Source organism: Pseudorasbora parva, chromosome 18, assembly GCF_024679245.1.
Source record: "Pseudorasbora parva isolate DD20220531a chromosome 18, ASM2467924v1, whole genome shotgun sequence".
Classification (NCBI taxonomy): Eukaryota; Metazoa; Chordata; class Actinopteri; order Cypriniformes; family Gobionidae; genus Pseudorasbora; species Pseudorasbora parva.
This window is the reverse complement of record NC_090189.1, coordinates 30,854,767-30,878,440: the sequence shown is the minus strand read 5'-3', so window position 1 is coordinate 30,878,440 and position 23,674 is coordinate 30,854,767. Positions and strand designations below refer to the sequence as shown.

Here is a 23,674-nt window from a genome sequence, read left to right as displayed (position 1 = left end):
TAATCTGGTTGTGTCTGTGTTCTTTAATTTGCACGTCGTCAGTAGATCACATAGAACTTTCCACTCCCATTGGTGCTTTTTTGGCATTGCGCTCTCACGCTTATTTGCCCTGTTTATTAAATCTGGCCCTAAGCGTCCGAAAACGTTACATTCATTTACACTTAAGTATATTAATTTAAAGTATAGTTTCCGTCTTTTTATAAGTATTCTAAAGCGTGCTTCATTTTCTCAAGAGGTAGCCTGGACATTCTACCAAATAACTCCACAGGGCGTTTCACTCACGTGGAGAAGGCATTGTTCTGCTTCTCACAACGGATCCCTTTGCAGTGGTTGGGCTCTTCGGATGCCTTCGTCTCATAGTAGAAGTAGAGCTGGTTGAGGCCGTTGGCGAAAGCCAGCAGCACCAGACAGTAAATGAAAAGAAACTTGAGGATGTCCAACAGCATGCGGCCGAGAGAAATCTGCAGTGGGCCCAAGTGAGAGTTGGCAGTGAACAGAGAGATGAGACGCAGCGAGCTGAAGATGTTGGCGATGGCGAAGAGAGCCTCGGCGATGAGCGTAGGGTGCCACATCTCCCACTCCACACGAGGACGAGAGCTATTGTACTGATGGTGAGAGAAGATACGCGAGATAAATAAACACTGTGGAGAAAAAACATATTCATTCTTCTACAATCATTTCATGATCTGATTCAAGTCCTACTCAAACTCTGTACAACCTGAAACAAACGGTCTTCTGTAAAGGTATCTACTCCAGGGCTGTAGCTAACTGCATAAAAATGATGGTATCAACCTTAAAGTAGGCCACCATTTTAAGAGATATGGTGGCCAGGTAGAGGGAGTTCATCGCAAAATCCATCAGGTTCCACCAGTCATGGATGTACTCTGTGAAACCCCCATCCCACATCTCTTTAATCTCCGCCCAGATGAAGCCTGCAAGGACCACAAAAAAAGGAAAGAAAATTACAACTGCAAAACAGCATAAAAAGTGACGTTTCTCCACTTTCACTTCAGAATCCCTTTCTAGTATGCAAGGTTTCTAGTGCCCTCCACGTATATTGCCAACCTTGGTAAATATGAGAAAAAAAATGCTTATCCTTTTGATCTTTAATGTCAAAAATGTCACAAATATGTTTTTCTCCATTGCATGTTGGACACAATTATTGGCACCCTAAGAAATGAGTAAAATATCTTCTTTTCTTTTTAACTTTTTTAGCAGATTGCATGCAAGAAAAAATTCAAAAGTGTAAAATGTGAAGAAAAAAATTACTGAAATTGTGAAAAAAAATAAGGCTCTTTAGATTGACTGAGGTTTTTTTGTGTGACACCAAACACACACACACACACACACACACACACACACACACACACACACACACACACACACACACACGTCATGTTTCCATGTTTTATGGGGACTTTTCATAGGCGTAATGGATTTCATACTGTACAAACTGTACATCCTATCCCCCTACACTGCCCCTGCCCCTAAACCTACCCATCACAGGAAACATTCTGCATTTTTACTTTCTCAATAAAACTCCTTCTGTGTGATTTATAAGATGTTTTCCTCATGGGGACCTAAAAATGTCCCCACAAGGACAAGGATTTCGGATATTGCCATCTTTGTGGGGACATTTTGTCCCCATAACGTAGGGATTACCAGGCCACACACACACACACACACACACACACACACACACACACACACACACACACACACACACACACACACACACACACACACACACAGTTTGTTTTTGTGAAATGTGTGTGAATGAGAGAGAACCAAGTGGAACAGTGAGGTTACAGGGAGAAGAGGTAAAGAAGGTGCAGGATTTTAAGTACTTAGGGTCAACAGTCCAGAGCAATGGGGAGTGTGGAAAAGAGGGGAAGAAGCGTGTGCAGGCAGGTTGGAATGGGTGGAGAAAAGTGTCAGGTCTGTTATGTGATAAAAGTGTACCAGCAAGAATGAAAGGAAAGGTGTACAGAACAGTAGTGAGACCAGCGATGTCGTATGGTTTGGAGACAGTTGCACTGAGGAAAAGACAGGAGGAAGAGCTAGATGTAGCAGAGCTGAAGATGTTAAGGCTCTCTTTGGGAGTGACGAGGATGGATAGGATCAGAAATGAGTACATCAGAGGGACAGCACATGTGAGATGTTTTGGAGACAAAGTTAGAGAGGCCAGGTTGAGATGGTTTGGACATGTTCAGAGGAGGGGGAGCGAATACATCGGTAAAAGGATGCTGAGGTTAGAGCTGCCAGACAGGAGGACAGGAGGTCAAGAGGAAGACCAAAGAGGAGGTTTATGGATGTAGTGAAGGAGGACATGAAGGTAGTCGGTCTGAGAGAAGAGGATACAGAGGATAGAAATAGATGGAGGCAGATGATTCGCTGTGGCGACCCCTGAAGGGAACAGCCGAAAGAAGAAGAAGGGGGAATTCCATAGGCTTAATGGTTTTTATACTGTACAAACCGTATGTTCCATCCCCTTACACTGCCCCTGCCCCTAAACCTACCCATCACAGGAAACTTTCTGCATTTTCTACTTTTTTAAGTATGATTTATAAGCCTTTTGAAAAGTGGGGACATGGGTAATGTCCTCATATTTTACCCTCTCCTTGTAATACGTGTGTTATACCCATGTCATTATATGGATAATGCACACACACACACACACACACACACACACACACACACACACGCACACGCACGCACGCGCACACACGCACACACGCACACACACACACACAGGTTGAAATTAAATAACACTGGAAACCATATATACTACAATAATAAATTCTCCACCCTGCTTCAATGGATTTTGGTACAAGTCTTGTCCCCTGATATATATATATATATACTATAATATATATATAAATATACCTATAAATATACCAGTATTTTAATAAAGAACAGACATATACTGCAAGGCTAAGTATATATTTTTCTATGTCCCTCTGTCTGCTTGGCTTATTCACAGAAATAAAGCAAACCCATTTCTGATTGCACCTGTCCTCCAGACTATAGATAATTTCTTTAAAGCGTCCACTTGTGTCGACTTTTGGGCTTGTGTGTACTTCAGGAGAAAACCTCAAGCCATTATGATCGAGCCCTGGTGTAATCAGTTCAGATTTTGTTTGCTTTTTTCTTGAGGTCAATAAATTATTATATCAATAATTCATGAGTATTCATTTACTTCATCAGAGGGATAAAACCTATTTCCTGTGCAGTCGAGCAGATTTACAGCTTGAGGAATGAGCCAGCTAAATGAATGTTACAGATCATCGCTTCATCATTATTTGAGCTAAATATTCAAGACTACAATTTTACACTTTGGATTCCAGCATTACAGGGCCCGCCCACTTTATTTTTCCCATTCACTTTCTGCTCAGGGATTAAAAAAATATATAATTCTCAGCCATAAAAAGATTTTGAAATGAATTTTGATCAAGGTACATAACCTTTTTCATGCAAAAGAAGTACACTTAAATGAAAATGCATGTATTGTAGTTTAAATGTATATTAAATGCAATTAGTTGTACTTACAAGTGCTCTTTGATACACTTAAAGGGTTAGTTCACCCAAAATTGAAATTGATGTCATTAATGACTCACCCTAATGCCGGTTATGAATCAGTGAATCGATCAATGATTCGGATCGCATGCCAAACTGCTGAAATTGTGTGACATTGCCGATCCGAATCATGAATCAATCCGCTGATTTAAGTCCGTTTTAATCTTTATTTGAGGTTTGAAAACAAACGCAGAAGAGAAGACAATGCTGAATAAAGTTGTAGTTTTTGTTATTTTTGGACCAAAATGTTTTTTTGATGCTTCAAGAGATTGTAGTTAACTAACTGATATCACATATGGACTACTTTGATGATGTTTTTATTCCCTTTCTGGACATGGACAGTATAGTGTGCATACACTTGTATACGCTCTCTAAATATTAAATATCTTAAACTGTGTTCTGAAGATGAACGGAGGTCTTACGGGTGTGGAACGACATTAGGGTGAGTCATTAATGACATCAATTTTCTTTTTGGCTGAACTAACCCTTTAAGAAGAACTTAAGTAAGTACATCTTTTTGAAATCTTTTTGACATTAAGCATTAATGGTAAACTAAAATACATTACTGAAACGTGTATACTACAGTATTCATCAAATATATTTTTAATTACCTCAAATACTATCTGTAAAGGTGAAGTTGCAATTCAGTGCATTTAAAATATAGTACTGGAAATGTAATACTGAAGAACACTACTGTTAAAATGATACTTAACAATAGTGTTAAGGTACTTTACATGTGCTTTAGTATGGTAGTCAAGCATCGGTAGTCATTACTTCTTTAAAGCAACAAAAGATGAAAGATTTGAAGTACATCCATCCATCCATCCAGCATTCATCCCACTGTTGCACTCAACTGTACCCATGAAGTCATCCATCCATCCATCCACCCATCCATCATCCATATATCCCACTGTTGTGCTAAAATGTACCAATGAAGTCAATCCATCCATCCCACTGATGCACTCAACTGTATAATAATAATAAATAATACATTTTATTTGTATTGCATTTGGAACAAATCTCAAAGTGCTACAGTAAGATCATTTAAAAATGGGAAAATATTAATAGATTTAAAGCTAAAAGCTCTCCCAAAAAGAAATGTTTTAAGTTCTTTTTTAAAAATCTCAAGAGCTCGAGGGGCCCTCAGATGGTCGGGTAGGGCATTCCAAATCCGAGGAGCGGCAGAACAGAAAGCCCGATCACCCATAGAGCTGAGCTTAGTCTTGGGAAGATGAAGGAGGTTTAAATTTGTTGAACGAAGTGATCGAGCTGTAGTTGAAGGTGTGAGTAGTTCTTTCAGATAGGAGGGGGCATTTCCATAGATGCACTGGTGGGTTAGAAGGGAGACCTTATATTCAATCCTGGAAGGATTGCCAGTGAAGTGAATGGAGACTGGGTGTGATGTGATTGAATTTTCGAACTCTTTCAACTGGATCCTTGCTGCACTATTCTGAACACACTGCAGTCTCTGCAAGCTTTTGTTAGGGTCCCCGATGAGAAGTGTGTTACAGTAATCCAGTCTGGAGGAGACAAAGGCATGGACCAGCTTTTCAGCATCTGCTAAGGTTAGTTTTGGATAGAGTTTAGCAATATTTCTGAGATGGTAGAAAGATGTCTTGCAGAGGTTTTTGATATGGGCTTTGAAGCTGAATTGTGGGTCAAATCTTACACCAAGATTGGTGACAGTTGTGGAGAGGGGAATGTCCTGACCAGAGATAGTTATACCAGTTATGGAGAAAGACTGTGTTTGATGTGGTGTGCCAACAAGAATGGCTTCGGTTTTAGAGCTGTTTAACTGGAGGAAGTTGTGCTTCATCCACACCCTTATCTCCTCCAGACAGGCAGTGAGTGTTGAAGACGGAGATGATGTTGGGGAAATTGCAAAGGTGAGTGTTTCTGATTTAATGTACAGTTGTACCCATGAAGTCATCCATCCATCCATCCCACTGTTGTGCTCAAATTTACCCATGAAGTCTTACATTCATCCATCATCCATCCATCTATCCATCCATGCCACTGTTGTGCTCAAATTTACCCATGAAGTCTTAAATTTATCCATCATCCATCCATCCATCCATCCATCCATCCCACTGTTGTGCTCAAATTTACCCATGAAGTCTTACATTCATCCATCATCCATCCATCCATCCATCCATCCATCCATCCCACTGTTGCACTCAAATGTACCCAAGAAGTCTTCCATCCATCCATCCATCCACCCCACTGTTGCACTAAAACCAAGAAGTTTTCTATCCATCCATCCCACTATTTTGCTCAAATGTACCCAAGAAGTCTTCCATCCATCCATCCATCCATCCATCCATCCATCCATCCATCCACCACACTGTTGCACTAAAATATGCCTACACTCTTAAAAATGCGTGGTTAAAAACAACCCAAGTTGGGTTGAAAATGGACAAACCCAGAAATTGGGTTGTTTGAATGGGTCCATTCACTGGGTTCTAACAACCCAATTTCTGGGTTTGTCCATTTTCAACCCAACATTTTTTTAGAGCGTAAGAAGTCTTCCATTGATCTATCCATCCATCCCACTGTTGTGCTCAAATGTACTCAAGAAGTCTTCCATCCATTCATCCATTTATCCATCCGTCCATCCATCCATCCATCCATCCATCCAACTGTTTAAATGTACCGAAGAAGTCTTACCTAGAACCCAGGGTAAGATCAACCACTCCACAATGGTGGGTGGAGGTCCCTGTACATGCAGGTCCGTTTGCACAATATGCTGTGAGGCCAGGAGGAGGAGCAAGAGGAAGGTCAGGTAGGAGGCAGTGTGGCAGATGAACTTGATGAAAGGTTTCTTGATGAAGGTTCCCAAGGTGCTCTTTGGAGCCAGAAGGTATATGATGGAGAAGACAGGAAAGAGCAGGCCAATGATGAAGCAAGTGATGAGCTTCACTGCCCAGTGACGGCGTCTCCAACCCGGGAAACTATCATACCACAGTGTTGCCAGGAGCTGCTGACAATTGGGCTGAGCTACAAACTGTCAAAATGTAATAATGGTTGAATGATTTAACAAGCCTGTGAAAATTCATGACATTATGGCATAATTTGCATAAAAATGGTTGAACAGATCATATAGATGTTACATTTATACAGATGTTTTGTACATATTCTTGTCTGTTTGGTACTGTATATGATATATGGTAATATGAAAGTATATCTCATCCTATATGAAAAATGGATAATTTGTAAAAGTGGAATCTTATGAAAACTGTCAAGAAATTCTTGCAAAAAAATGTGATTTATAGAATCAAGATTCTTTCCATTGTGATATGCATCATTGCCATCCAAAATATAAAAATGATCTCATAAATTATTATATAAATATAATGCAACATTTTTTTGTGGATTTGTAAAACTTATATATTACAGTAGTTGTATTGTTTAGTTTTCTATATTGTTCTATATTGCACTGTGATGAAGTATTTATGTCCCTATTGTAAGTTGTTATTGTAAGTTTTGTTTTGAATATTTTTGCATCTGTAACAAAGTGCTCGTGTTGCTCTATTATAAGTTGTGTTGGATAAATGCATAAATGTAAATGTAAAGGTATTGTTCTTAAATATGACCTGGGCATTCTTTGTTGAATTTACAGTATATATTAACCTTATGTTTACATTTTATCTATCAACCATACTGAGAAAAGCAAAAAAATTGCACATAAACTGACAATAAACATTACACAACAGCATAAATGAGGTTTTATAGTGGGTAAACATCAGTGAGGTTTGGCATTTTTTGACATTCACATCCTTACGCAATACCTTTGTCCACTGGCATTTGAGGTGAAATCAGTTATTAAATAAACCTGTCAGACTTTCAATAAGTAGTCATTTAATATTTAGTAAAACTTACATTATGGTTATTATAAAGTCTATTTCCCTGGAGTGACCTGGTACAACCTGCTCAAGAGCCCAATGTTGATGAATCACAAATCAAACCTTGTAAGATCTAAACCTGCCAACTTTCATCTACTTCACTATGCCACACCACTCCAACTTTACATCAATGCACAAACGCTACAAAAACGGCTTCCTTTTACACAATGCAGATTTAAAAGGATATGTCGGTCTATAATAATCATATAAATAATGTTTCTCAAATGACATTTTCTCTTGCTGCCTGACCTACATTGCTCTGAAATGTTATTATGTTTTATGAAAGGAGTCTGTTCTGCTCTGGGGTCCTATTAAACAGACGAATGATTCCAAATGCAAGAGCACCTTGAACTGTCACCTCTCGTGAAAGTATTTTGCAATGATTCCATCAGCATTAGAAACAACTGTTCTTTTGAAAGCTCTTCGTCTCAGATAACATTTCTAGGTAAATACAGGTTCTGATGTATTTTAAAGTTCTTAATGTCCTGGTTTAGTTGTTTGTTTGTTTGATTTCATAATTATTTTATTCGATGAATTTATCAAATGTATACATTCTTCGCAAGAGAAGTATTGTTGATGAATTTAAATAAAAAACACTAGGATTTCCTCAAAATCAACTAAATGTTTAATGAAGACTTCAAATTATCCCTAATGCAGTTGATGCAGAGCCAAAATATAATACACTTATTAAGGTAACATGTATTAAAACTAGACGCTGAGTCTGATAATGATTAACCTTCTTAACTCTTCCCCCGCCAGAGTTTTTTCAAAAAGTTGCCAGCCACCGCCAGGGTTTTTGACACTTTTCACAAAAAACTGAATAGCCCATATATTTAGTTTAATGAATATCTGAGCATGCAATATATCAAAATAAAGAGCTGACCCTCTTCTTTTAAACAAACAAACAAAACAAAGTTTTATTCTAGATTCATTCATTTCTTTTTTTATCAACACTTGAATATGGGTAAGTTTCATAAAAAAGCAAAAAAGCTGAGAAAAATCCAGATTTTGTGAAAGACACGTGTTTCCAGATCAGATTCAGAGCGATGATCAAACACAGATGGAGGAGATCGAGTCCATCAACACTCCTAATGCTTGCACAGTCCTGTAGCTCATCCTGGGTCCACATTTCATTCAATAACATTAGATCGTTTTGATTCATAAGCTGTTTAATGATGATGATCACATTATTTTACAAATGCATATGAGTATAGAGTCGGCAGGCGGGGCCATAATGACGACGGCCGAGTTGCGTTTGCGTGCTTCTAGTTAACACAGAAACTGGCGAACGGCGGCGGTCTTTCGAATCAGCTCTGACCGCGACTCTGGAAGACTTGGAGTTAAGCTTTTCTCTGAGAAAAGAACAATGAACGGCACTGAAGTCATTCTTAAAAAGGGAAGATGTGTTCGGAGTTTAGCCGACCGGATACGGCGAATGTTTAATCTATCAGCGAGCTCTGTTTAACCTTCGTTGCTCTGGTTGGTGTGGCGCTATCCTATCGCGTGCAGAGGGAGTTTGAAAGACAACCGTTTATCCCGCCCCTCGGATTGAGATTGTCAATGGTGAGTTTCCAGACCAAACATCTTGATGTGGGTCTGGCTTGTCAGGCTAGCGTTTTCTCACAAATAACAGAAAATTCTTTGTTTGGTGGGGAAAGAGTTAAGAACTTTTGCAAAAATATATGCAAGCTGGAAAACTTTGGGTGAAATTTCACTTGTGGTTTGGCAGAGGTAGCTCTAACAGCATCAATAGTGTAATACTTAATTAATTATAATACTTAATACTTAATCCCCTACAAAAAATTTAGCCTGGATGCCAGCCAAATTTAGCCCCGCCCACAACATTTTTAGGTCGGGCGGCTCGGTCTGGCCTCGCTCCATAGAGGAGTAATTATCTCCGAACAGAAACTGTTCGGACCAATGAAATCATCAGGGCGGGCTTTAGACGATGACGGACAGATGATCAACAGTAACGTAATCATGCACGTCATCAAAGGGGCTTGGATTATATTTGTTCAAATCTTAAACGGAGAGCTTGTTTGTATATGCATTCACCTCCACTATTTCTCTCAAAAATGATGATCATGTTGGGTAAGTACTCTGTGTATCATTAAATTATTTTATTTTTTTAAATATTTTTTATTCCAGTGCGCGTGCAGACAGGGTTGCCAAATTTTTACAACAAAATCTGCCAACTACAAGCCCTAAACAATAGCTTCCTAGGGGGTTCTCTGGGAAAAAAATTGTGTTTTGGGGGGTAAAATGTGTGTTATTTTGGCAAGATTGCCTGCTAAAATTCACACTCATGGGTCTATATATCACATAATAGTCGCTTCAACTTGCGGACATAGAAAATAACCCGCGGAAAAAACACGGACTTGGCAACACAGTGCAGTTGAACTCTGTTGACATTTGACAATGCGTCGCTTCGTTGCTCTGATTGGTTGTAGGTCTATCCAATTGATGTCTTTCCTGGTTCGGTTGAAACATGCCCCATAATCAAAGCCCAATGGAGCAGTTTCAGACTCATATTCTGACTAGAAATGAGTATGACCACGTCAGGCTACAAAAAAAGTGCTAACCCTTGATAAATAAATAATTTTTTAAAATTGAAAATCACTTTCTGGTGAGACTCACTAGTCCACTTTAATCTTCAAGCTGCAGAGGACAACAGAGCTGTATGTCTATCACTCTGCCTGCCTCTTGCCAGACCCAACCTCAGCGTAAGCCTGAGGAGAGCAAGAACTGATATAACTCCTTCAGCCTAGACTTCTCTACGACAGCCTCACGAGTAGTCTGAAAAGGCCAGAGTGAGAAAATAGAGCGTCAAGGAGAAAGGTTTTCTCTTTCTCCTTATCACAGATGGGTCTATAGGGTCTCTAGTGACCTGAGGTACGTACTAGTTTTTTTTCCCTCCCCTGGACAACAATAATTGAATATCTGATGTCTCAATATGTATACATGCACCTTTATTCCTCAAGGTGGCATTGCCTGATACTCAATTACGTGATGTTCCACTCAAAGTTACTGCAGGTATAAAACAAAAGAATAAACAAGTATTTACTGCAGAGCAAGTACTGGACACAATCAAATATTAGTGTCACTGTCACTTGATGGTGGATCTTGTTGAATAAGCTTTCAGCGATCAAAATATTGATTTTGAAGATGTTGAAAGTGATAGTTTTAAGAATATGGTTGAGATTACGAGTGAATATGCGCCAAATGCTGAATGTACCGGGGATGTGAGCTGTGACAATGACAGAGATGATGGTAAAAAAGCATCTGCTCAAATTGAACTCCAAGTTCCAAAAGGTATTATTTTGTAATTGTAATTAAAATATCAAAAGAGAATTATACTATTAGAGCCGTTAAAGAGCCATCCATGTAATATAGAGCCAAAGAATATGTAGTAATTAGGGATGCACCGATACCATTTTTCCAGAACCGATCCGATCCTATATTAAAAATGTTGAGTATCGGTCGATACTGATACTAAACCGATCCGATACCAATGCAGTTTTGTCTATGTAGAATTTCTAAGCCTTAAAGGGGGGGTGAAATGCTGTTTCATGCATACTGAGTGTGGCAAGGGGGGCGTGGTTCAGCGAGGTCTGCAGCGGGAGAGAGAGCCGCGGGACAAGCGGTACGTGAGTGGGTTGGAAGCAGATTAATAACACCTGTCTCTTGTTCTAGTAATGAGCGCGGAGAGGGGATAAAACAGCAGTGGAACCGGAGATCGAGGAGAGAGAGAACCCGGACGGTTGATGCGAACCCCCATGTTCAGAGACTGAGAAACCGGAACCCGGAAGTGCCGACCCGGAAGTGATCGAGAGATCGTGTTATGAGATTTCACACTTGACTGTGTGTGTTGACAAGTTTATTGAGAAAATAAAGAGCAAGCATCAACCGTCCAGCCGACCCCTTGTCCTCTTCCTTCCTCCTTATATCGAACTTTACTACAGTGGTGCCGAAAACCCGGGAGGAAGTAGGACCGCGCCGCCGCCATGACTACTCCAACGCCCTCCGCCACGCCGTTTGCGGACATTATCACCTCTCTCGCGGCCCTCCACCAGGAACAACATCAGTCCATGCTGGAGCTGCGGGCGGACCAGGAGCGCCGATTCGAGGCCATCGTCCGCGGCCAGCAAGAGGACCGCGAGAGGTTCCGGAGCTGGATAGACCGGGAGGTTCGCACCGAAGCCGCCGGGCTCGCCAGCGCACCGGTCCACGTGCCCCTACACAAGATGGGGCCACAAGACGATCCCGAGGCCTTCATTGACCTGTTTCAAAAAGCGGCGGAGGCCTGCGGGTGGCCCCGGGCACAGTGGCCGGTGCGCCTTATTCCACTGCTCACCGGAGAAGCCCAGGCGGCCGCCCAACAACTGCCGGTGGCGAACCTCCTGGATTACGAAGATCTGAAGAGGGCCATCATCCAGCGGGTCGGTCGGACCCCCGAACAGCACCGTCAGCGTTTCCGCTCGCTGGAGTGGGGGGAGACCGGCCTGCCCTTCGCGATGGCCCACCAGCTCCGGGACGCCTGCCGCAAATGGCTATTGGCCGGTGGAAGCGACGTGGACCACATCGTCGATCTGGTGGTACTGGAGCAGTTCATTGCTCGGCTACCCAAGAAGACCGCCGAGTGGGTCCAGTGCCACCGGCCCACGTCGCTGACGACGGCCATCAACCTGGCGGAGGACCATCTGGTGGCGTGCCCAGGGGTCGGCGAACCCCGACTAACCTCTCCCTCTCTCTCTCCCCCCTCTGTCTCTCCTTCTCACCCTGTCCCTCTCCCTAGGTCCCGCCCTCCAGGGCCCCCTCGCATTCCCCCCAGAGGTCGGGGTGGAATGGGCCCAGGGCAGTACGGGAGTTCGAGGGCCCCGCCCAGGGGGGCGGGGCTGCTGGGGTCGGGCGGGGATAACGGTTCCGGTTCCACCCCCCCTCCGCGCTCATATTCCAACCCACTCCCCGCCGCAGGGGCGGCGGGCAGGCCTGGGCTGGCCTGCTGGCGGTGCGGCGACCCGGACCATTTTGTGGACCGATGTCCAATGATGGACATCGGGACAATGATCCGGGTCCCGGACGTTCAGCGGACCACCCCTGATCAAGCAGGAGAGTACCAAGTTCCTGTGAGTATCAAGGGGGGTACATATCAGGCCTTGGTGGATTCAGGCTGTAACCAAACCTCGATCCATCAAAGCCTGATGCAGCCTGGGGCATTGGATACAAGCCGCATGGTTAAGGTGCGGTGTGTGCACGGGGATGTGGTGGAATATCCGGTTGTCCCAGTCACGATACAGTTTAGGGGAGAAAATCATAGTGTTGAGGTGGCGGTTAGTCCCCACCTCCGGCATCCGCTAATTCTGGGGACAAATTGGCCCGCCTTTCCGGCGTTATTGGGGTCGATATGCGCGGATGCCGCTTGGGGGAACAAGGCTAGGAACGGGGCGGTGCGAGTGCAGGTTGGTGAGACTGATACGGGACCCTCGGGAACTGCTTCAGAGGAACCGAGCGGGGTCGAGAGACTGATTCTCTCGGACCGCGATGACTTCCCTCTGGAGCAGTCTCAAGACGATACCCTCAAACAGGCTTTCCACCAGGTCCGCACGATCGACGGTCAGTCCCTTCAACCCGCCTTGCCCGTCACGTATCCTTATTTTGCCATAATTAAGGATAGGTTGTATCGAGTGACCCAAGACGCTCAGACAAAAGTGGATACAACCCAGTTGTTAGTACCAAAGAGCCGCCGGGAAATGCTTTTCCAGGCGGCTCACTCTAACCCTATGGCGGGCCACCTGGGACAGGCGGCCACGCTGAATCGTTTAATGACCCGATTTTTTTGGCCAGGCATTCACGACAATGTGCGCAGGTGGTGCGCGTCTTGTCCTGAATGTCAGTTGGTGAATCCCCTGGCCTCCCCAAAAGCGCCATTGCGCCCCCTTCCATTAATGCAGGTCCCCTTCGAGAGAATTGCGATGGACCTCATCGGGCCATTAGAGCGATCCGCACGCGGACATCGTTTTGCGCTAGTTATCGTGGACTACGCAACACGATATCCGGAAGCAGTGGCTCTCCGCAACATCTCGGCGAAGAGTGTTGCGGACGCACTGTTTCGTCTAATCTCCCGAGTGGGGATTCCGAAGGAAATCCTCACTGATCAAGGCACGGCGTTTATGTCACGCACGTTAAGCGAATTATACGGGTTATTGGGCATCAAATCGATTCGGACAAGCGTCTATCACCCACAAACAGACGGCTTGGTCGAACGATTTAATCGCACTCTTAAATCCATGATCCGTAAATTCGTACAGGAAGACGCCAAAAATTGGGATCGGTGGTTAGAACCCCTCTTATTCGCTGTGCGAGAGGTCCCGCAAGCCTCCACGGGGTTTTCCCCCTTCGAGCTTCTCTACGGACGACAGCCCCGGGGGGTGCTGGACGTCCTACGAGAAACTTGGGAGGAGGGGCCTTCTTTGGCCAAAAACGAAATTCAATATGTGCTGGACTTGCGAACAAAACTCCACACGTTGGGGCGGCTATCTAGGGAGAATTTGTTACAAGCCCAGGACCGCCAAAGCCGGTCGTATAACAGGTGTACGAGACTACGCAAATTCACACCGGGAGAGAAAGTGCTTGTATTACTCCCGACATCGAGCTCTAAATTAATGTCGAAATGGCAGGGGCCGTTTGAGGTCGCTCGACAGGTTGGAGACCTCGATTATGAAGTGATACGGTCCGATAGGAACGGAGCACGGCAAATATATCACCTCAATCTCCTGAAGAAATGGAATGAGGTCGAATCAGTGTTGTTGGCGACAGTGATCGGGGGAGAGGATGATCTCGGGCCAGAGGCGAGCATCAAAGCACAATCGGTCGCACTGGCCCCTGGGGGAGATCACCTCTCACCGTCCCAACTCACTGATCTCTCAAAACTACAGGCGGAATTCGCCGACGTGTTCTCGCCCCTACCGGGACGTACCGACTTAATTCAGCACCATATCGAGACCGAGCCGGGCGTGGTAGTTCGCAGCCGGCCGTATCGTTTACCTGAACACAAAAAAAAAGTAGTTCAGGAAGAATTAGGGGCAATGCTCGATATGGGAGTAATAGAGGAGTCCAACAGTGACTGGGCGAGCCCGATCGTTTTGGTCCCTAAAACCGACGGCTCGGTCAGGTTCTGTGTGGACTACCGCAAGGTGAACGCAGTGTCGAAATTCGACGCGTATCCAATGCCGCGGGTTGACGAGTTGCTTGATCGGCTGGGCACGGCTCGATTTTATTCGACATTGGACTTAACGAAGGGCTATTGGCAGATCCCCTTGTCTCCATTGTCCAAAGAAAAAACAGCCTTCACCACGCCGTTCGGATTGCACCAATTCGTCACGCTTCCCTTCGGTTTGTTCGGGGCACCCGCTACCTTTCAGCGCCTCATGGACAGGATTTTGCGTCCCCATGCCGCATATGCTGCTGCCTACCTGGACGACATCGTGATTTACAGTCACGATTGGCAGCGGCATATGCAGCATGTCCGGGCGGTCTTGAGGTCGTTGAGGGGAGCGGGGCTCACGGCCAACCCGAAGAAGTGTGCAATTGGGCGGGTGGAGGTAAGGTATCTGGGCTTCCACTTGGGTCATGGGCAGGTGCGTCCCCAAATTGATAAGACCGCCGCAATTGCGACCTGCCCGAGGCCCAAGACCAAAAAGGAGGTAAGGCAGTTCTTGGGGCTGGCGGGATATTATAGACGGTTTATACCAAATTATTCGGACCTCACCAGCCCCCTGACTGACCTTACTAAAAAGGGGCTACCAGATACGGTCCAATGGACGGAGCCGTGCCAGCAGGCCTTCACCCGAGTTAAGGCTGCTCTATGTGGCGGGCCGCTTTTACACTCCCCTGACTTTTCTCTCCCTTTTCTGTTGCAGACTGACGCGTCGGACAGGGGGCTGGGCGCAGTCCTGGCCCAGGAGGTGGAGGGGGGAGAGCGGCCGGTGCTGTACATTAGCCGTAAGCTCTCGAAGAGAGAGGCTAAGTACAGCACCATCGAAAAAGAGTGCCTTGCCATCAGGTGGGCCGTTCTCACCCTCCGCTATTACCTTCTGGGGCGGGAGTTCACCCTCTGTTCGGACCACGCTCCTCTCCAGTGGCTCCACCGCATGAAGGATACCAACGCGCGGATCACCCGTTGGTATCTAGCTCTTCAGCCTTTTAAGTTCCAGGTGGTCCACAGGCCGGGTGCTCAGATGGCTGTGGCCGACTTCCTCTCCAGAAATGGGGGGGGGGGGGGCTGCAGGCCGGACGGCTCCCCGGCCTGAGTCGGGCGGTGGGGGTATGTGGCAAGGGGGGCGTGGTTCAGCGAGGTCTGCAGCGGGAGAGAGAGCCGCGGGACAAGCGGTACGTGAGTGGGTTGGAAGCAGATTAATAACACCTGTCTCTTGTTCTAGTAATGAGCGCGGAGAGGGGATAAAACAGCAGTGGAACCGGAGATCGAGGAGAGAGAGAACCCGGACGGTTGATGCGAACCCCCATGTTCAGAGAATGAGAAACCGGAACCCGGAAGTGCCGACCCGGAAGTGATCGAGAGATCGTGTTATGAGATTTCACACTTGACTGTGTGTGTTGACAAGTTTATTGAGAAAATAAAGAGCAAGCATCAACCGTCCAGCCGACCCCTTGTCCTCTTCCTTCCTCCTTATATCGAACTTTACTACACTGAGCTTTTTACACTGTTAAAGACTTGGATTCCCATCCTAAACATAGACAAAGTTTCAAAAACTAATGTTGGACGTTTGATGGAGTATTTCTGTGTCAAAAATACTCCTTCCGGTTTCTCACAAGTTTTGGCGAGTTTTTTTCGAGTATGGGTCTATTTGACGTTAATAAGAGCGGAAGGTCCTTGTATGGGCCGTACGGGCTCTTCTCCCGGTAGGGTGCGCGCGCGCGTGACTAGAGCACGCTGTAAACAGTCTCTCAGCTGCAGATCCAGTCGTCCGTGAACGGCGCCGCGCTCCACTTTATTCCTATGGGTGACATCAAGCGACTTCAACTCTTCAGCACAGCATTCCGGGAAGGCAGCGCTGCATTTGAACCGATTTGAATGCAGAAATGACGGGAAGCTTGACAACATCGTTTCAGTTGCGTCTCAAAATGGATTTACACACCACTGCTGTCACAGGACTTTACCAAATCATACCAAAGAAGTGTGTTTCTGACGGAGCGGTCCCAGCGATAAAGCTTCGACGGTGAGTTAACTTAAACTGCTTCAAATGTCTCTGCTATTGGCTACCGTCGCATGAGTAAACATCAGTAATAGACAACAATCGCGTGCTTCGTCATTCAAATGCGCTAACGGTTACTCCATTGTTGTTCTGTGTATAACGTTACAGTATGCTTGCTACTTCTAAGGTCTAGTCGCATACAATAGTCCATAAACCGAATCATGTCCTCATACACTGCGAGTAAACACACAGAAATGTGGAGAGGCCATTAAATACAGTAACTTACATACCACAGAGACGGACGTCCTGCTGTTGCCGTTTCTCCTTAGTTCAATTTATTTCTCCCTCAGATTTGATTGTGGATCATTATCTGTATTAGCTGAGATAGATGGGTTTCTCCACGCTTGAGGACGTCACCGCTTTGCACGCTTGTCATACTTTAGCTCCGCCCACACGATACGCCTCCAGGCGCTCGGTTTTTTCCGGAAAGACTCGGTACAGCCTATATTTCTTTTATAAATATGATAAAAAAAAAGACTTTTCGGAGATATGAAGGATGCAATACTACTCTATAGGTACTCAAGATTGACATGAGATAGACTGAAACTGAGTGTTTCACCCCCCCTTTAAGCCTAGTTCAGACTGCACGATTTTCAAACTCGTCGGGTCACTGCTCTATTCACACTGCATGATTATCTGGGGTAGCATTCAGTCACTGCTGTGTTCACACTGCACGATGGTTTGACGACAGAGGAGTTCACACTGCATGACTGAACAAGAGGAAGAATCGCCGACAACTCTCTCTCTCTCCCGTGCGCAAACTACGGTTCCCAAACACACGTGCGATGTGACAAGTAAACAACGCGAGATCACACGTGCGTCAGACCGGAGTTCTCGCGCGTGACTTGGAATTGTTATTAAAAATGATAAACTGCACAAAGTTTGCTTCAAAGTGTATGTGCGCTGATTTGTGGAGAAAAAGAAAAAAGATTATGGCGGAAGAAATTGTTGGAGAGACAGAGGGAGCCAGGATTTTGTTCTGCAAAAACAGTTTGAGGTAAATAAATAATTTTGTAATGTGCTGCTGCTGTGGCTGGATGTGCAAATGTTTGTCCTTTGTTCCTGTTTGATAGAATTGTAAATATATCTATTAAAATACTGAAATTATGCTCTATAACTCCTCCCTGAACCTCCTGTATGGAGCCAGAATGGTGACTTTAAAATTTGGCATCACAAATTAAAATTGTCATTGAAAACAAAAGCAGAACTGAAAAAGGAAACATTGGCATTGAAACATTTGCATTGAAAACAGTTGTATTGGCATTGAAACAAGTATTGGCTCTGAAAAAATAAAATTATTAAAATATTACAATCGTATTCTTTTATTGAATTGGGATTTATTTGTATTTTTCAATGACAATCTTCAGATTTTTTCTTCATGTCACTCTTTTTCAGTGACAGTTTTTTTTTACAATGTCAGTTTTTTTTCAATGTCACTGATTTTCAGTTTCAACTTTCTGGCACTGTTTTGGCGTGGAGAGGGGCGGGGTCTGAGGGGAGGGGTAAGTAGAGCGTAGTTTGCATATCATTGCATATAGGTATACTGAACCCGTCACCAGCTGGGGGGGGGGGGGGGGGGGGGGGGGGCTTTTAACGGCCGTTAAAAGTTAAGCAAACCAGCCAGGTTGCACGTGAATAAACATGTAAATGGCAGATAAAAAAAAACAGAGTTGCGGCTTGGAAGTTCCCGGTAAACTGGACATCTGTCATGCGGCTTCAGAGCTGGTGACGGGTTCAGTATACCTATATGCAATGATATGCAAACTACGCTCTACTTACCCCTCCCCTCAGACCCCGCCCCTCTCCACGCCAAAACAGTGCCAGAAAGTTGAAACTGAAAATCAGTGACATTGAAAAAAAACTGACATTGTAAAAAAAAAAACTGTCACTGAAAAAGAGTGACATGAAGAAAAAATCTGAAGATTGTCATTGAAAATACAAATAAATCCCAATTCAATAAAAGAATACGATTGTAATATTTTAATAATTTTATTTTTTCAGAGCCAATACTTGTTTCGATGCCAATACAACTGTTTTCAATGCAAATGTTTCAATGCCAATGTTTCCTTTTTCAGTTCTGCTTTTGTTTTCAATGACAATTTTAATTTGTGATGCCAAATTTTAAAGTCACCATTCTGGCTCCATACTGCTGCCCTGTATCTCACTCTCTCATTGGCTGTCGGTGTATTTTTCAGTCAGAACGCAGTTCACACAGCAGGAGTTTGAATCGCCGACAGCTCCAGATATTTAGCATGCCAAATATATCACCGGCGTCGGCGACTCGTCGGCGATTCTCTCTGATCGCGTCTTTGATTATTCACACTGCGTGATTGTCACTCGCGTGCACGAGCACCGATTTGCCTGTGATCTCGGGCATTTGTCGGCGATTTCACAAAACCTGTCGGCGACTCAAAATCGGGGCAAAAATCGGGCAGTGTGAACTAGGCTTTAGTGTGTAGAATTGAATAAATTAGATTAGTGAATAATACAGCAGCAAAAGTTATAAAATCACGAGTGCACAATAATTTTATAAAATCTAAACATTTAGTTGGGAAAAAATAAAGGAAACCATAAAAGTGAATAACTGTAGCTGTAAATCTGGTAAAATATGTTAGTTACACAAAATATATTCATGAAAAACAAGTAAATATATTTATAGAAATACGGCCTATATACTAAGAAATTGCATTTATTTTAAATGTATAGTGCATATTTTTAATGAGGCAGCAACATATAGATAGAGCAGAACAAGAAAGGCTATTAATAAGGCGTTCATAGTGCAACAGTAGCATAATACAGAGCGGCACAAAGCGCTTATGCGCATCCCGTGCGCAGGATGATGCGCTTGAAGCAACACGGAGTCACATGCTCACAGCCACAGTCATAGACGCTCACAGCGTGCCGCGCTCCGTCCGCATCGAGAAGTTTAAAACAAGATATAGACGCGTCGCGTAGTATATCTATGCAGTATTCTTATAAGCCGTTTATTTTAACAGTTAACCATTTCAGTTACTGTGTGTGAAAAAAAATATAATAACTAGTCCAGTGTTGTGATCTAACTGACACCCGGTAGAAAGTAACACGGTTGACAGCAATAAACGCCAGCAGATAGCCATTTTTTTGAGAAACCATAACGTTAGAGCGTTATCTACAGATCAAGCATAATAACAGAAACAATAAATAATCTTGGAAAGTTTCATCGTGTTGAGTGTCGTAACCGAACGCGACAGTTTAAAGCTGAATGGAGAGTGACTGACTGAATGGGAAGCATTGACGTGAACTAATCTGTACTCGCATTAAACGATGGAATGGCTTCAGAACACTTATAATATTGTGCACGTTGATGCTTTATAAGGTTTTTGTGCCTTTTGTGGGGCACTGGGGCTTAACATTAACACAGAATATTATGCACACAGTATCGAATTTGGATCGGTCCTGTCTGTCCGATTATCTGGCAAATAATGGCAGATCGGAGCCGATACCGATCCCGAGTATCGGATCGGTGCATCCCTAGTAGTAATGATTGGTGAAACACTCATGCATTTAAGATTTTGAGCGCTCACCTCTTTTTGGTGGTACTTAATGGCTACCTTGAGCTTGGCCAGGTCTCTGCATTCATGGGGGTCCAGCTCCTCGCTGTGGTCGTCCCGATGGTTGAGGATGGTCTCCAGCTCACGGGAGCTACGGGCCTGATCCAGCAGGTCTTTAGCAAAAAGTTTACACTGCTGCGATAGCTCCTCGTACTCCTGCCGGAACTCATTCTCCACCTTACTGAGCTCCTTCAGCTCCCAGCCCAGCCTAAATGCTGTGAGGATGGGATCCTCGCTGGAAAGGGCGATGAGAGAGGGGCTGGCAAGAGTTTTGTAGATGTTCAGGCGTGAACGGGAGTGGCGCAGACTGTCCACTTCGGAGCTGGATACACATTCCACGCAGTCACAGCGGATCTGGTGTGGCCTCGGTATGGTGACTTTTCGTTGAACTAGGAGTTTAATTATCTCGTAATTGTTAGTGTGGGCGGCCAACATGATTGGTGTGATATCGGGCGTAAACTCCGAAAACTGTGTGTCCATCATGAGAGAAGGAACCTTGAAGAGTGCAAACAAAGAGAGCAATAAATAATAGTGAAATTGCACTATTAAAGGGCACCTATTATGCAAAATACACTTTCACAATGTGTTTGAACATAAATGTGTGTACACAACCACCCTATAATGGTACTGTACATTACCTTGCTTTCACTTCAGATCTAATATACACACGTGATTTATGTACTTGCTGCATACGTGCACAGACATAACTAACTGTTTTCATGTGAACTTTGTGTGTTTCTTACATAACTTTGTGTGCATTTGACAGTTTAATCGCAAAAACACATGAAAGAGAACTAGTTTTATAGCCTTCTCACAGACGCGCCGACATCTCTGTGCGCATGTGTCGTGTGTCCTGCACGGGTTCAGGTACTCGACGGGTCGACCCACAAATTTTGCGGAAACGGGTGAAAAACATCCAACTGTGTCGGATACGGGTGCGGGTCAGGGCTGGTCGGAGAAGGGGGAAACACGGGTCTAAAAACGTGTTTAAAACAAACGTCACATGCAAACGAAAAAATGTATACATATTTTTAGGAACACATCTACAAAAATATGTCTTGCCTGTATTTCAAGTTAATCAAATAATTGTAAAATAATATCAGGTTATTTGTGCTCGGGATCACGCAAGGCTTCAGGGGTATCGCACACCAGAGGGGAAGCTCAGCGCCGGAAGCGCACATTATTTATGCCATGCGCGAGCTCAGTTTTGAATCCACTTCTGACAGAAGAGCTGCACGGTGTGTGCATCTTGTGGCACAGGGTGAAATCAGTACATTGGCGCTCTGTGGATTTTGAACAACTTCCTGAGTCGCCACGGACAGGCAATGCCGCCAGTGTGCGTAAATTCATTGAAGATAATGTGTTTGAATTTTAAAGACGCGGCGCAGTGCTGTATTTAATTTTGTATGACCTGGAAATAAATGTGTAGGCCTATATATAATGTTATATGATAAACTGATTTTATTTCGGATGCGGTTCGGTTGTCGGTTCTATTTTAACCGGGATGGGTGCGGATTTTATTTAGTGCTCCGTGTCGGAAAACGGGTCAGATGCGGTTTAACGCACTGCAGATACGGGCGGGTGCGGATCTACAAAATCGGACCCGTGCAGGACTCTGGTGTGTGTGTACTCAAGTTGAGAGCATAGCGTATTATGTTGAGAGTGATATGGCTTTAAAACGCATGCAGATGATATTTTATGATGATGAAAAACTACAATGTCACATAAGTGTGTCCGTCCACTATAGGGGGTTAGGAGCAGCAGCTCATTTGCATTTAAAGAAGACACACACAAAATAGCTCATTTTTCTCAAACCCAAAAATTGCCCATTTCAAAATGAATCTGTTAGTAACTTTGATCTGAAACTTCACAGACACACTATGGGGACACCTGAACAGTATATTACATCTTGACATAAAAAGGGGCATAATAGGTGCCCTTTAAGGAAGTTGTCAATATTTAGGCCAACATTTTTCATTCCATAACAATGAATAATATTAAAGATGTTCTCACATTTTTTTTGAGTTTTCATAAACAGTCAGGCGCACATATAGTTTTTACCTGCCTTATCCTTTAAAAATATTTGCAAAGCTTGTCTTATTTTGTGACAGACTGATAAAATATTCCGATGATTAGACTGAAATGATAAGAGACTTTAAGACCCTTAAACCCTTGAATGTATTATAAGCACCAACGGCATGTATTTATTTATTCCTTATAATCACATTTATAACTAGCAATTCTTGGGCGGGCCGAGTTTCTGATAATAAAATAAGCATCATTTACATTTAAATGTGTTTGATTAATATCTCAATGTTAAGAAAGAATAATTTGTTTTGCTGCTTGGTTTCAATAAATAAGATTTTTGGACAGGAAATTACCTTTTGAGTTCTTCAAGTTACATTAAGTTTTCATAGTACATCAAGTTTTTTTATCTCAAACGATCAAGAAAAATGCGATTCCTTCGAGGCATTTCAGGAGTCGCTTAAGATATTAAATGATCCTGATCTCTATACTTCATTTTACTTGAAAAATATGTCAGTGATTGAATTCAAATGTTGACCTCGCTTTATATTAGGTGGCCTTAACTACTACATTAAAAATAAGTACAATGTACTTATTGCGTTCATATTGTATTGCAGAACACTTTTGGCCTCCCTTTTGGGGGTGGGTGTGTGTGTCTGTGTGTGTGTGTGTGTGGGGGGGGGGGGGGGGGTGTTACTGCAAAAGATCTGTAATATGTCTTACACAGATTTTGCAAATCCATTTGATTCCAATTCACAGTCTGGATTAATTGGACATACAGTATATCAGGTACATTACAAATACCTTTTTCTTAAGGTAAACAATCTTACAACTAATGTTGTAAAGTATACACGATGGAACCCTTTCAGTTTGTACATTACCATAAAGATTATGTAATAGGCATAAAGACTATATAATAGGCATAATCATTGCTAAAATAAACTTTTAAATTGCACATGAAGTTTTAAATGAAATACTGCAAATTATTAGCAAAATTCTGCTCTGTACAGTTTTTTTTCTGTTAATGAGACATATTGTTTTTTCTGCGGTTAAAACACTGATTGAGTGATTACATGGCACAATACATTTCAGTAAGGTTGTAGCCTGGGTTTTTTTCCCCAACATACCTTCTGATGTTCATTCATGTATATTTTATGCTATAAGTAGTAGTAAAGAGGAAGAGATGAACGGTTCACGTGCACTCCGTTCAGCCGCTTGACCTGAGGTGGCTAAACTGAGTGGTGTAAAAGAGTGCCAAAACTCTTAATTATTACATATTTTGTGTTTATATTGACAGCAAAAAATTGCG

At 43.5% G+C, this 23,674-nt stretch overlaps 1 protein-coding gene across 1 annotated transcript in view; it reads right to left on the bottom strand.

The window, feature by feature from the left end:
• The window catches only part of LOC137045926 (short transient receptor potential channel 5-like), a 71,310-nt gene that overhangs the window by 30,355 nt on the left and 17,281 nt on the right, over positions 1 to 23,674 (bottom strand). Inside the window, exons 3-6 of the mRNA XM_067422912.1 lie at positions 20,314 to 20,835; positions 6,244 to 6,580; positions 793 to 932; positions 283 to 605 (exon numbers count right to left, since the gene is read on the bottom strand). Of these exons, the coding sequence (XP_067279013.1) occupies positions 283 to 605; positions 793 to 932; positions 6,244 to 6,580; positions 20,314 to 20,835 (1,322 nt within the window). The remainder of the gene's footprint in view (positions 1 to 282; positions 606 to 792; positions 933 to 6,243; positions 6,581 to 20,313; positions 20,836 to 23,674) is intronic.